The 15,764-nt window shown below is 42.4% G+C and overlaps 1 protein-coding gene across 1 annotated transcript in view; it reads right to left on the bottom strand.

Moving 5' to 3' along the window:
- Positions 1-350: 350 nt before the first annotated feature.
- Positions 351-15,764, bottom strand: part of slf2 (SMC5-SMC6 complex localization factor 2) — a 107,814-nt gene continuing 92,400 nt past the window's right edge. Inside the window, exons 15-20 of the mRNA XM_070876488.1 lie at positions 14,348-14,435; positions 12,146-12,274; positions 7,569-7,646; positions 6,688-6,774; positions 5,544-5,612; positions 351-997 (exon numbers count right to left, since the gene is read on the bottom strand). Coding sequence (XP_070732589.1) covers positions 860-997; positions 5,544-5,612; positions 6,688-6,774; positions 7,569-7,646; positions 12,146-12,274; positions 14,348-14,435 — 589 coding nt within the window. The 3' untranslated portion in view covers positions 351-859. The remainder of the gene's footprint in view (positions 998-5,543; positions 5,613-6,687; positions 6,775-7,568; positions 7,647-12,145; positions 12,275-14,347; positions 14,436-15,764) is intronic.

The following is a 15,764-nucleotide window of genomic DNA, read 5'->3' as shown; positions in this document are numbered from 1 at the left end:
CTACACAAGACGGTTTCCTGGTTTGAAACATCTGAACTGCCCAGGTGTATTAATGTCACCGGACTCACTTTACTGGCCTTTTATTCCATACACATGTATAAATTAGGGCTGGCGTTGTTGTTTTAGCCTGCAAGTCATCTTATTGCATGCTAGTGCAAATAGACAAATAATTACATGGGAAGAGGGGTCAGACAACGGAAAAAAGATTTAAAATGCGGAGACTCTTAACCAAACATGAACATTTTAAAGTGTAGGCTACAACTTAAAAACACGAGTGGGGACAGAGATACGAGCAAAGTCAATTAGCACACTGAGTTTAGAGTCTGCAAGCAAGAGAATCGCAGCCTCAGTATATATAAATGTGCAGCTTGCCATTTATTTTATTTCCCTTAGCGATTTGAGAATTCGTTACATCTTCCACACGAAACTGTCCACTGAACCCAACAATTTGATTTTCAAATAGCATAAAGCGAAACAAAAATTGACATTTTCAAGTAGAACATTTTAAAAGTTCAATTATTACAATATCAAAGTACAATAAAAATGAGAACATTACAAAAAGAGGCAAATGTTTATGTACAGCAATAAAATTGATGCTACAAAACATTGCAAACATGGCTGCAATTATATAAATAAACTTGATCTCCAACATTATTACAAAATATTTTTTGATATATCTTCTGATAGAGCTAAAATATCAAAAACATTTACTGCTATAACAAAGGGAAGTATGCCAAACCACGAGTAGGTCCATGTGCAAGAACAAAAACCAGAACACAAATTGATTAAGGTCTAATCATTTTGTTTTATATAACAGGATTGTAGCTTTATAACTGTAAAAAAAACTATACTTCTTGCACTAAGCAATGTCCAAATCTTTATCATTATCATTAACATTTTCAACCATGTAGTGTTCCATCTCCTCTTCAAACACAGAGGACTGGCTAAGGTGATTCAGATCTTCAGACATAGGTTCCCAATAGTCGTGAAGTTTTCCCTAAGATAAAATTACAGAACATTTCAGATACTTTTTTTCTTTTTTAAAATCCATTTATCCAGCACTGTTAATCGCGTAAAACTTCTCGATGCGTTTCAGAGGCAGGATGACACAATGGACACGAAACCGAAAAGAACTTGCAATTATCTGGCGCCTTTGACATAGTAAAATATTCCAAGGTGTTTCATAGGAGTGTTTAAAAAAAAAAAAAAAATTTGACATTGAGCCACTTGAGATATTACGACAGATGACCAAAAGCTTCGTCAAGGTTTTAAGGAGAGTCTTAGAAACATAGAAAATAGGTGGAGTAGGCTATTCGGCCCTTCGAGCCTGCACCGCCATTCAATGAGTTCATGGTTGAACATGCAATTTCAGTACCCCATTCCTGCTTTCTCGCCATACCCCTTGATCCCCCTAGTAGTAAGGACTACATCTAACTCCTTTTTGAATATATTTAGTGAATTGGCCTCAACAACTTTCTGTGGTAGAGAATTCCACAGGTTCACCACTCTCTGGGTGAAGAAGTTTTTCCTCATCTCAGTCCTAAATGGCTTACCCCTTATCCTTAGACTGTGACCCTTGGTTCTGGACTTCCCCAACATTCGGAACATTGTTCCTGCATCTAACCTGTCTAAACACGTCAGAATTTTAAACATTTCTATGAGATCCCCTCTCATTCTTCTGAACTCCAGTGAATACAAACCCAGTTGATCCAGTCTTTCTTGATAGGTCAGTCCCGCCATCCCGGGAATCAGTCTGGTGAACCTTCGCTGCACTCCCTCAATAGCAAGAATGTCCTTCCTCAAGTTAGGAGACCAAAATTGTACACAATACTCCAGGTGTGGTCTCACCAAGGCCCTGTACAACTGTAGTAACACCTCCCTGCCCCTGTACTCAAATCCCCTCGCTATGAAGGCCAACAGGCCATTTGCTTTCTTAACCGCCTGCTGTACCTGCATGCCAACCTTCAATGACTGATGTACCATGACACCCAGGTCTCGTTGCATCTCCCCTTTTCCTAATCTGTCACCATTCAGATAATAGTCTGTCTCTCTGTTTTTACCACCAAAGTAGATAACCCCACATTTATCCACATTATACTTCATGTGCCATGCATTTGCCCACTCACCTAACCTATCCAAGTCACTCTGCAGCCTCATAGCATCCTCCTCGCAGCTCACACCGCCACCCAACTTAAGTGTCATCCGCAAATTTGGAGACACTACATTTAATCCCCTCGTCTAAATCATTAATGTACAATGTAAACAGCTGGGGCCCCAGCACAGAACCTTGCGGTACCCCACTAGTCACTGCCTGCCATTCTGAAAAGTACCCATTTACTCCTACTCTTTGCTTCCTGTCTGACAACCAGTTCTCAATCCACGTCAACACACTACCCCCAATCCCATGTGCTTTAACTTTGCACATTAATCTCTTGTGTGGGACCTTGTCGAAAGCCTTCTGAAAGTCCAAATACACCATATCAACTGGTTCTCCCTTGTCCACTCTACTGGAAACATCCTCAAAAAATTCCAGAAGATTTGTCAAGCATGATTTCCCTTTCACAAATCCATGCTGACTTGGATCTATCATGTCACCTCTTTCCAAATGCGCTGCTATGACATCCTTAATAATTGATTCCATCATTTTACCCACTACCGATGTCAGGCTGACCGGTCTATAATTCCCTGTTTTCTCTCTCCCTCCTTTCTTAAAAAGTGGGGTTACATTGGCTACCCTCCACTCCATAGGAACTGATCCAGAGTCTATGGAATGTTGGAAAATGACTGTCGATGCTTCTGCCATTTCCAAGGCCACCTCCTTAAGTACTCTGGGATGCAGTCCATCAGGCCCTGGGGATTTATCAGCCTTCAATCCCATCAATTTCCCGACTAATAAGGATTTCCCTCAGTTCCTCCTCCTTACTAGACCCTCTGACCCCTTTTATATCCGGAAGGTTGTTTGTGTCCTCCTTAGTGAATACCGAACCAAAGTATTTGTTCAATTGGTCTGCCATTTCTTTGTTCCCCGTTATGACTTCCCCTGATTCTGACTGCAGGGGACCTACGTTTGTCTTTACTAACCTTTTTCTCTTTACATATCTATAGAAGCTTTTGCAGTCCTTCTTAAATGTTCCCTGCAAGCTTCCTCTCATACTCTATTTTCCCTGCCCTAATCAAACCCTTTGTCCTCCTCTGCTGAGTTCTAAATTAAAGGAGGAGAGATAGAGAGACGGACAGGTTTACGAAGGGAATTCCAGGCAGCTGAAGGTACGACCACCAATGGTTGAGTGATTAAAATTGGGGATGCTCAAGAGGGCAGAATTAGGGGAGCGCAGAGATGTAGGAGGGTTGTGGGGCTGGAGGAGATTATAGAACCGGTATTAAGAGCAGTGACCAACAACTTGATCAAACAGATGGCTTTTAAAGGAGGATCTTAAAAAGGAAGGGAGGGAAGTGTCGGTGTTTGGGAAGGGAATTCTGGAGAATGGGTCCTGGGCAGTTGAAGAGGCGAAGGGAAGGAGTGAGGTACAAAAGGCTGGAGTCAAAGGAAGAGAGCGCTTGGGGTGTTTGTAGGACTGGGAGAGAACACAGCAATAGGGAGGGGTGAGGTCATACAGATGTTAATGCAACAGCAACTTTAAATCGGGCGAGTTGGGAGACTGGGACCAAAATGTAGGTCAACAAGGACATGCGTGATGGGCAGGCAAGACTTGGTGTGGGATTGGATATGGGCAGCATAGTTTTGGATGACCTGGTTTATGGGGGTTGGAGGAGGGGAAGCCATCAGGAAGATACTGCAGCAATCGAGTCTGGAGGGGGCAGAAGCACGAGTGAGGGTTTTTAGTGGCAGCCTCACTGAGGTAGGAGCAGAGCAACACATGTTATAGAGATAGAAATAGGCAGTCTTTGTGGAGACAGTATAGGGCTGGAAGCTCAGCTTGGGTCAAACAGGACACTGCAGCTGTCGTCGGATAGCAGCTGGGGGCACCAGGGAAGTCAAAGGATACGGAGTTTGTAAAGGGGGCCAAGCGCCATTGCTTTGCTCTTCCCAATCTTTACATGGAGAAAGTTACGACTCAGCCTGGACTGGTGCCGGACAAGCAAGTGAGTGAGGTGGTGGAGGGGTAAAGCTGGGTGTTGTCTGTGTGCAGGGAAAGCTGACCCCACGGTTAATGGTGATGTTGCCAAATGGCTGCATGAGGAAGATGAGGGGACCAAGGATGGATCCTTGGGGAACTCCAGAGCTAAAAATGTTGGTGGGAGGGTGGGGAGAGAAAATAAGCCATCGCTAGAAATACTCTGGCTACAATTGAATAGGCAAGAGTGGGGTACAGGTGACCCTGAGCTGGACAAGAGGCAGCAATAAAGGATTTTTTCAGTTAAGACAACACACACAGCTTCAGAATCTCTCGCCCCACCCCCACATTGTTTCTGCTCCTCTTCCCAAGGTCATATCATCATCATAGGCAGCCCCTCGGAATCAAGGAAGACTTGCTTCCACTCTTAACCTGAGTTCTTAGGTGGCTGTACAGTCCAATACGAGAACCACAGTCTCTGTCATAGGTGGGACAGATAGTCGTTGAGGGAAGGGGTGGGTGGGACTGGTTTGCCGCACCCTCCTTCCGCTGCCCGTGCTCGTTTTCTGCATGCTCTCGGCGACAGGACTGGAGGAGCTCAGCGCCCTCCCGGATGCACTTCCTCCACTTAGGGCGGTCTTTGGCCAGGGACTTCCAGGTGTCAGTGGGGATGTTGCACTTTATCAAGGAGGCTTTGAGGGCGCCCTTGTAACGTTTCTGCTGCCCACCTTTGGCTCGTTTGCTGTGGACGAGTTCCAAGTAGAGCGCTTGCTTTGGGAGTCTCGTGTCTGGCATGCGAACTATGTGGCCTGCCCAGCGGGGCTGATCAAGTGTGGTCAGTGCTTCAGTGCCCACACTAGGGTATACTTCTTTGGATGCCCGATACTCCTTGGGATCTTGCTCAATTGAACGTGGACTGCGAGCACCATCAGGCTCTTCACCAACCTGATGAGGTTCTTACTCAGCTTCCTCATGCCGTCTTCCAGCTGCTCTTAGTACATTACGATCAGGAACGGGAACACTGATTTATTTTTCTTCTAGCTCACTCAAGGGCGTGAAGGTCAATAATGGCAATCCTACCAGCCCACCTTTAGCAGAAATCAGCTGTCTAGGCAGCCCAGGAATTGCACGTGGAACCTCCTGCTCAGCGTGGTTTAGTTAACCCACTCCCTTTAACAAACTGAGGCATCAGCTTCAGAAACTGTTGGGTCTCTGAATTCTCCAATCCAATTAAATAAGATCTGAAGATGCCACAACAAGATGGTAACTGCCAACCTTTTCTGGAATGTAGGATCCCCTCCCCATTATTGTATTTAAAATTCATGTACACAAAGGAGGAATTATTTTGAAATGTTAATTACAGGTCCTGCTGCTCGCACATGCTCTGTCGCAGGAAGAAAAATGGCAGGTCTCAATCAATTGCTCTCTATAATTCCCCCTAGAATTGCATTATCACAGCCAGTTTACCTGAAGAGGCCGTGAGCGCTGCAACAACTCTTGCCATTTTGCATGAGTTCTTGCTTCTAAATCTTTCACCTGCACAAAAAGAAACAGCGAATTAGTTTGGCATTAATGTTTTCTTTCCACCGCTATCCATACATACACAAATCCAGTTGCAACTCTACTAAAATGACAAATCAAAATAACTGAAACGCGGACTAGTATCTAATAGTAAGTCTTGCCTACCAATTACTTCAAAGACACTTTTGTAGGACACGAACAACATGCACTTGCTGAAAGTCTCACAGATAAACACTAAATGTCTAACCCTTCCAACGTCACTCGACTATCGTCACTAAACGCTGAAATACAAAGCAGCTGGGGCTCGATTTTCTTTCTCCTCTTCCTGTGGGTAAGTGCCTAGCAACACTCAGGACCCTCCATTGAAGATCAAAAGGTTTGCAGTCTTTAGAATCACAGGGTTTCAGCACTCGATGAGTTCCATATTACTGATGGTTAGGCAATGTCATTAAGTACTTTTTCCACTAGGGTGGAGGATGGAACTTGCAACACAAACAGTAACAATGTCCATTGTGAGCCACCCTTTCAAGCAAACGTGTATTTATATAGCACCTAACATAGTAAATCGTTCCAAGGTTCTTCACAGGAGCGTTAAAACTAAATTTGGTATCTGTATACATTCGCTACCATGCAGAGATTCTGTCCCCTCCCTTCAAGCCTCTATCAAGTATCAACCTATGCTTAACATTAACTTGCAAAGCTGTGCGAAGAGAGCTGCCTAAGGCTAATGTCCAGCTCAAGTCATATGTTGCACATTGAATGCCTGGCATGCAGGTTACAGGGCAACACAACACAAGAGAAACCTCGTGAGCAAACAATTTGACCAAACTAAAGTCTGAAATTTTACTCATCCCACAGCTGCCTTCTCAGTTTTAATTGAAACCTCTTCACCTTACCCAAAAATGGCTTTAATGTTTGAAATACAGCAAGTTTTTTACTTCAGCGCAGGAAGTCACCAAAGAGGCATCACACTGAACAGAGCAGAGACAGAAATGGTGCTCCATAAGGTTAGCGGCATAGAAAACGCACTTAAATTTCACTGAGTTTATAGCTACGAGATAGATCGACTCAACAAGTCTGCATTGAACACCTTGCTTCGGTAAAGTAGTTTGGGGTCCTCTCTTATGTCACATTTGATGTATTTTTCTATTTCAGCGCAGAGCTGTATAAGGTGGTTCTGAAAAAACAAAAACTCATGTCAACAAGTACTATAAAAAGTAAAAGTAATAATGAAATCACTTTTTGAAATAGACACCTGGCAGGAGTGCAACTTTCTCTGACTCCTATGGCAATAAAAACAAAAGAAAGACTTGCATTTATATGGCGCCTTTCACAACCTTGGGTAATACATTGCAGCCAATGAAGTACTTTTTGAAGTGTAGCCACTGTTGTAATGTAGGAAACATGCAGCTAATTTGCGCACAGCAAGCAGCAATGTGATGAGCGGATAACCTGTTTTAGTGATTATGATGAGTGACAAATGGTTAATGCCATTTGCCCAATATGGGTGACTGCCCTTGCTAAACATGGATGGTGAGAGTGGTGCCAACTGTAGCTGCAACTCTGCCACTGCTATTCTTCCTGCACAGATATTTTCAATGGTCACAAGTTAAGATATAGTTGCATCAGACACAAACAAGTCTATCTAAATCCCTAGTCATTCTTGTGCAATTCTGCGAAAGATTGGCAAGTTCATCGTATCTGCTGTAGATGGCAGATTGCGGCATGGAGTGGGCCCAGCATAACCACGTCCAACTTAGAAACTACATTAGCTCATCCTTTGTTAAACCTATAAATACCCAACCACGAGAATACTGGCATTCACGTGCAATGCAATTTTAGGAGGATTTGGCTGTACTGGTCGATAATTGCCATCTTGAAACTCAATTGTGACACCCAGACCAATAGTTGCAACATTCGCACACAATATAATCCCATCCCCCTGCCAATAGAAAACGAGTAGAAACTTACCCGCTGGCTGGAAGGAACATGTTCTATATGTAGCACTTCGTTTGCCAAGATTAGAAGGTTGTAACACAAGTAATAGGCCTAGTGAATGAAATTAAAGCACCATTAAATAATTCTGTAAATTAGTATCAATTACCATGAATTTATTTGAACTGGTGGGAGGGGTGATTTTTGTACTCAAAGTACTCAGTCAAGATCAAGCAATACCAAGTCATCAGCTGCAGCACGAGCAAGATGCAGACCCCTGGTCCCTCTACTCTTCCCAATGTGTTTTATCCCCAAATCATTAGGGCATTACTGCACCAACGTGCCATTTCCATTTCCCCCATCAGCCACACTTGCAGCAAGAATCAGATTCCCAACTGAGCGCTAAATTGGGGAAGTCTTATCCGTGTTCCTGAGTCAACTGGGAACGGAGATAAGGGGAGGTAAACTAATTTCACACGGGACCCCTTACAGCCAGCAGAGGCTTCCAATCCCATCATTCCGGGATCAACTGTATCCCACGAGTAATGGAATAGTCAGTTAATCCATGACACGACCCAGTTTCATTAAATTTTTTGCTATTTTCATGTGACCTGTCATATTGCAGTCACAGAATTTGTATCTGCAAAGATCAAAAAAGGAAATTTTGATTTCAAAAAATTTGCTGCTTGACTGAGCAGACTAGTTAGTGCTCACATACACATTCTATGCCTTGACTGTTTCCAACATGCCTTTTAAAAAAAAGTCCCAGATGTTTAAAAATTCCTGAAATGAGTAAGTTGAAGTAACATGTCACTTAAGATATATGTACAGTTCCTAAGGTTATTTAAAAAATGGTATCTAATGAAGCATTTCCACAAGACACTAAGTTTGCTAAATATATAACAAAGCATTTTTGGGGCAATGTTTATGAACGCTACAATATACCTATTAGGGCAGCACTTAACTTACAGCACAAGACTTAAGTCCTTACAGTATTGTACTTTAGTGCCTGCTACAGTTTAATGCATTTACTGATAAATTAGGACATTTACTGCATCTGAAGGCATGTTTTACAGAAATATTTAAATAGTTTCTAAACATTTTTTATATTCTAGTGATCACCCCATGTTACATAGGATATACGACACAGAAACAGACCATTCGACCCAGCCACGCCGGCTTTTATGCTCCACTCGAGCTTCCTCCCATCTTTTGTCATCTAAATCTATCAGCATAACCCTCTATTCCCTTCTCCCTCATATGCTTGTCTAGCCTCCCCTTAAATGCGTCTATATTTTTCACTTCAACCACTCCCTGTGGTAGTGCGTTCCGCATTCGCACCACACTTTGGGTAAAGAAGTTTCTTCTGAATTCGCTATTGGATTTCTTGGTGACTATCTTGTATTGATGGCCTCTAGTTATGCTATTCCCCACAAGTGGAAACATTCTCTCTATCAAAACCTTTCATAATTTTAAAGACCTCTATTAGGTCACCCATCAGCCTTAATTTTTCAAGAGAAAACAGACTCCCAGCTTGTTCATCCTTTCCTGAAATATATACCCTCGCATTTCTGGTATCATCCTTGTAAATCTTCTCCGCACCCTCTCCAGTGACTCTATCTTTTTTATAATATAGCGACCAGAACTGTGTACAGTACACCAAGTGTGGTCTAACCAAGGTTCGATACGGGTTTAGCATAACTTTTCAATTCTACACCTCTAGAAATAAACTCGAGTGCTTGGCTTGGAGGAGCGAACCCGAGTGGGAGCACAGTGAGTGGAGCTGAATAGAGAGTGCGGCAAAAAAACAAATCAAAGATTGATGTCAGAGAGCAGGTTGGTTAGAACAGCTTTTCTTTGCTGTCTAAGTTAGGGAAGGGGGTAAAATTATGAGCTGAGAAACTGTAACTTGCTTAGTATTTATTAAATTAATAACTTAGAACAGATAAAATAATTAATAAAACAAAAATATCAATTGAATAAAAGCTTTAACTAATGAATTAATAAATAAAACAAGATTAGAGATGGCAGGACAGGTGGTGTGTCGCAACTGCAGCGTGTGGCAGTTGGCGGAGAGCTCACAATCCCGAGCAACCTCATCTGTAGTAAGTGTCTGCAACTCGCGGAATCTCGGCTCAGAGTTGTTGAGCTGGAGTACAAGCTGCATTCATTGCGATGCATCAGGGAGGCGGGGGTGTTACCTGTACACTTCGCTCCAGAAGGCAGTCACACCCTCGAGGTTAAATAGCACTTTAGAGTTAGTCAATGGTCAGGGGCAGGAGGGTGTGATTGAGAGTCAGGAAGGTATGGGGGCCCAGGTTGTAGTGATGGAGGAGTCTCAGCCCTTGACTCTGTCCAACAGGTACGAGGTACTTGCTACCTGTATGGATGAGGAAAAGGACTGCAGTGAGGATGGGCAAACTGACCACGGCACCGTGGTACAGGGGGCCATTTAAGTGGGGGGAGTAAAAAGGAATGTGGTAGGGGACAGTATAGTCATGGAGATAGATGCTGTTCTCTGCAGCCGCAACAGGGCATTATGGAGGTTATGATGCCTACCCAGTGCCAGGATTAAGGACATTTCCTCACGGGCAACAAGCAGAGGGGATAAGGAGGAACCAGTGGATGTGGTGTAATCCAGAAGGCATTCGATAAGGTGCCACATAAAAGGTTACTGCACAAAACAAGAGCTCATGGAATTGGGGGTAATATATTAGCATGGATAGAGGATTGGCTAACTAACAGAAAAGAGAGGTGGAATTAATGGGTCATTTTCCGGTTGGCAAACAATAACTAGTGGGGTGCCACAGATAACGGTGCTGGGGCCTCGATTATTTACAATCTATACTAAATGACTTGGATGAAGGGACAGAGTGTAATGTGGCCAAATTTGCTGACGATACAAAGATAGGTGGGAAAGCAAGTTATGAGGAGGAGAGAGTCTGCAAAGGGATATAGATAGGTTAAGTGAGTGGGCAAAAATTTAGCAGATGGAGTATAATGTAGGAAAATGTGAGGTTATCCACTTTGGTAGGAAGAATAGAAAAGTAAAATATTAAAATGGAGAGAGACTGCAGTATGCTGCAATACAGAGGGATCTGGGTGTCCTCATACTGCAGAAGATAAAGGTACGCGGAGTCAGAGGAAATGTATTAGCATGGATAGAGAATTGGCTGGCTAACAGAAAGCAGAGAGTTGGGATAAATGCGTCCTTTTCAGGTTGGAAATCGGTGGTTAGTGGTGTGCCACAGGGATCGGTGCTGGGACCACAACTGTTTACAATATACATAGATGACCTGGAAGAGGGGAGAGTGTAGTGTAACAAAATTTTCAGATGACACAAAGATGAGTGGGAAAGCGGGTTGTGTAGAGGACACAGAGAGGCTGCAAAGAGATTTAGATAGGTTAAGCGAATGGGCTAAGGTTTGGCAGATGGAATATAATGTCGGAAAATGTGAAGTCATCCACCTTGGGGGAAAAAAAAAAAACAGTAAAAGGGATTATTATTTGAATGGGGAGAAATTACAACATGCTGCGGTGCAGAGAGATCTGGGGGTCCTTGTGCATGGGTCCTGGAGGAATCTAGAACTAGAGGGCTTAGTTTCAGAATAAGGGGGTCACACATTTAAGATGGAGATGAGATGGAATTTCTTCTCCCAGAGGATTGTGAATCTTTGGAATTCTCTACCCCAGAGAGCTATGGAAGCTGAGTCATTGAATATATTCAATGCTGAGATAGACAGATTCTTGAACTATAGGGGAGTCAAGGGTTATGGGGAACAAGGAGAAAAGTGGAGTTGAGGCCAAGATCAGATCAGCCATGATCTTATTGAATGGTGGAACAGGCTCGAGGGGCCAAATGGCCTACTCCTGCTCCTATTACTTATTGTTCTTCTGTTTTCTTTTTTTATGGCCTTGCTAACCTGTGTTGCAACTTTTAGTGGTGTGTGTATTTGTACTTAGGGATCCCTTTGTTCCTCTATCCCACCTAGATTTGCACCCTCCCAATAATGTGATCTCCCTATTCTTCCTCCCAAAATATAATTCCTCACATTTATCTGTGTTGAACTTCATTTGCCAATTATATGCCCATTTTGCAAGTTTATTAATGTCCTCCAATAATTTGTTGCAGTCCTCCTCAGTATTGATTATCCCTCCCAATTTGGTGTCATTTGCAAATTTAGTAAATTGTGTTTTTGATTCCAAAATCTAAATCATTGATATAAATTTTGAACAGTGGTCCCAGCACTGATCCTTGTGGACCACTAACCACCTTCTGCCACTGTGAATAGCTTCCTTTCACCCCATCTCTCTGCTTTCTGTCTTGAAACCAGCCAGCTACCCATTCTGCTACCTGTGCCGACTGCTCATTCTCTGACTATTATGGAGTACCTTATCGAAAGCCTTTTGAAAATCTAGATAAATTACATCTACTGCATTAGCATTGTCTACTCTCTGTTATCTCTTCAAAAAATTCAGAGATTGGTCAAGCAAAACGTTCCCTTTTGAAATCCATTAAAACCCTCCCTGTACCAAAGCCCATATCAACGAGGTTCTACTCTAAAACTCAGCACTGAAGTAGATTTTTTTTTAAAAAGCAGTCGAAACAATACCTGTTGATCTAGCTCTGTAAGTGCGGCTTTTTTTTGCTCCCCGTGTTGATTAGATCTACTCGTTTCTTCAATCGTTTTTAACAAAGAGGATGGTTTCATCATGTACAGGAACCGACACAGATTAGAGATCTGGAGACAGAGAGAGAGACACACATGATATTTATGAATTTGCATTAAGAACTGAAATCTGCTCCCACGAGACGACACACTTTCTCTTCTATTAATATTTTAATATGATATGAGGTATTGCAGTTTACTAGTGCATTTATAGAACCGGGGATTTCACCTCCACTATTTGAAGGAGAACAGTCTGAAATATAGGGTACGGTGAATTTTATACTGCTACAAATATGCCTCTGCTCACTGCGTATTAGGATGTTACTCTTGAAGGCAAGGCCAGCTGTGTAGATGCCTTTGTTTAGGTCAAAGTCATTGTACGACAGATTTCCAACATTCCTTTTTGCAAAATTCCAAAAGTAGAACCCCCCCTTCCTCTCAATGGCTTGGCAGCTCCGTGGGTTCATGTGCTCAGCTCATGAGTTTTTGCACATTTTAACTGCCCAGATTTGGACTGCCTTTGACATAAAAGATGCTGTGGCATATTTCTTGGCTTGGAGTCAAGTCATGGACTGTGCTAAATGCTCTGCCTCTTATCTGAAGGCTTCTTTAATTAGGATCATTTTGTCACTTGGTCACACTGGGAATTGCTTAGCATGTCATGCTGGGATTTTGTTGCACTCTCCATCAATTCCACTGGACTTCATTTATGGAAAACCTAGGCTATTGTTCTGTTCGCTTTCCCAGCAGTCCAGACAAAGTGCAGGTAAGCGGAATTTGAGGGGCGGAATTCAAACTAGCATAGAGCAAACTCAAGACCATCAGGCAATTCTTCATACACAGTGATCAACACAGAGCATATTTTAGCTAAAGACTCTGAATTAATTTAAGAAACAATGGGTGTGTGTGTGTTTTTTTTTAAACAAATAAATGAACTAGGATGTGTGGAATGGTTTTACTCATCTGTATCTATCATGCAATCTTATGGATCAGAGCTGGTCATTTTCCATGGGGCATTTTGAATCACATTTGCAATAGCATGCATCCACTGCAAGGCTCCTCTATGTATCTATAAACTATGCTGCAGAAGGTCTTGACATATCCCATAAGGCTGCATAACAGGTACACCACAAGCAAAAGCACTTTCAGCATCCATCATGAAAATATTATCAAGCTTCTAGAATCAGAATTCTAAAGCACAGGAGGCTAGCCAGCCTATTTCGTCTGTGCCAAGTGCCTGAAGGCTATCCACTTGTTCTCATTGCACTTTAAAATTATTCCAATATTCTCCTAAAAAGGCCATTATGGATTCTGCATTCACCGCTGGTTCTGATAAAGCATTACACGTCCCAACCTCTGCGTAAAGACCTCGCCTCTCCCATTGTTCGTCTGATGATCATTTATGCCCTTTCGTTACTAACTCACTGACTATAGAAAATGACTTCACTAATTCACCTCATTAAAACCCTTCAAAATTGTGAACATCTCTGTCAATTTCCTCACCCTTCTTTATTCCAGCGAAGAGTCTCAGCTTCCTAACTCTAGCTTCTTCAAACTATAGCCCTGCATCACCTGGGTGAATCTCTTCAGAACCTTCTATACTGCCGAGACATCCTTCCTGAAGCAAGATGCTCAAAACTGGATCCAGTATTCTGATTACATAGCCGACGCAATGATTTGTAAAGGTTTCATATGAGCTCTCTGCATTTGTACTCTATGCCCCTATTCATAAGACCTCAAATCCTTTTTTTTTTTTATTTAACAGCTTTACCAACTTACTTTTCCACTTTTAAATATTTGTGCATCTGAACCCTCAAGTCTCACGGCTCCTCCACCTCTTTTCAAAATGTTAATGTTTAGTACATATTCTCTCATTCTTCATCCCAAAATTATTAACTCATTTCTCCGTATTAATTTGCAGACATCTTTCTGCCCAATCCATTTCCTTCTGCTGTTTACAGTCATCCTCGCAGTTAAATACTCCCTATTTTATGACCAGTTTCAACACTCAAAAATGATAGTGTGCAAAAAAACATGATAAGATTCATAAGATTAAAAACATTAGTGGCTAATTTCAAGATGCAAATACGACACTACTATCTACAGGTATAATCATAGTTGACACAATAAAGCAGTGCCTCGTACCTTCAAATCTGGATCCTTTGGTACATACATGCCTCCTTTGTCTAGAAGTTTTGAAATTATCACCAGGCTAAGGTGTCTTCTTAGTTGCCTAGAAAAATATAATTAGCCCATTAATTTATAATTCTACAATAGTAAGAATTCTGATCCTGCACAATTACACACCATTCCTTTTGCCAATTGTGTCATTTTTAATGAGTAAATAGGTACAAATGAGTACACGGTTTTAAACCAAATGTAAGCAGTCATAACAGCAGAATACATAACTACCCAATGTCACTGTGGGAGCACTTTCACCATACAGGCTGCAGCGGTTCAAGGCGGCAGCTCACCACCACCACCTTTTCAAGTGCAACTTGGACAATAAATGCAGGCCTTGCAAGTGACGCCCATACCCAAAGAATGAATTTTTAAAAAGCACATGCACACAAGTGTAAGCGTGTACATATGTCAACAGTGTGGTATTAATATCCCCTCTTTTTAACAGTTCTAAAATACAAATCAACCAAAGTGAAAGGAATAGCAATTTGGGAGGATGGGCGAGAAGGAGAAAAAAGGTGAGGGGGTAGAAGAAAGGACAAGTGGGAGTTACAGCATTGGCATCAATATTGTCATTCCCCCTTTACACCAACCTATTGTATATATTAGTTCCAACCCACATTTTTAAGTGACAAAACCTGCATTAAGATGCATTTTACAATAATGAGTATAAATTATACTTCTAGCTCAAGTCCCCAATACAATTTTAAAGGACAGGTTGAAGATAGTCTGGGGGGAGGGGGAGGGGGAGGGGGGAGGGGGGAGGGGGGAGGGGGGAGAGGAGAGAGGGGGTGGGAGGAGGAGAGAGGGGGTGGAGATGAAGAGGAACTTGCATTTTAACATCTCCAATTTCGACCCAGTAATTTAACCTAAAAAGAAATACAACATGACCAAGGAATACATGCCTGCACATTATATTTCACCTTCGAGATAAAACAATCGCGATGTTTATGAAGCATCCACTTGTTACCAGAAATCAACAGCAGGAAAGTTTGTTAATGGCATCTAGTTGCATTAAATCAGTTATTAAAATGTGCTTGTTTCTGTAGCCCCCTTACTGGTCACATCAGCTGGAGGAGGAAGCACCCAGACACATCATCTGCCCATCTCCACCTCCACCTCCACCTCCCACCCTCGCTGCACTTTTGCTACAGTTGGTCAGTAGCTCAGGTTTGGGGAAGATGTATTGAAACCCTTAAAATATAAGGTTGGAGACTGAATGAGTACGGAACCAAGACAGGTAGGTTGGGTTAGTGTACAGATCAAGCCATTATCTAACTGAAGCCATGATCTCATTGAATGGTGGATCAGGCTCAAGGGGCTGAATGGCCTACTCCTGTGTGTCATGGAATTCGTATGCCACAGAACTTTTGGGAGAATG

This window comes from Pristiophorus japonicus, chromosome 3, assembly GCF_044704955.1.
Source record: "Pristiophorus japonicus isolate sPriJap1 chromosome 3, sPriJap1.hap1, whole genome shotgun sequence".
Classification (NCBI taxonomy): domain Eukaryota; kingdom Metazoa; phylum Chordata; class Chondrichthyes; family Pristiophoridae; genus Pristiophorus; species Pristiophorus japonicus.
Note: the sequence above shows the minus strand (reverse complement) of the source record. Positions and strands in the feature narration are given on the sequence as shown.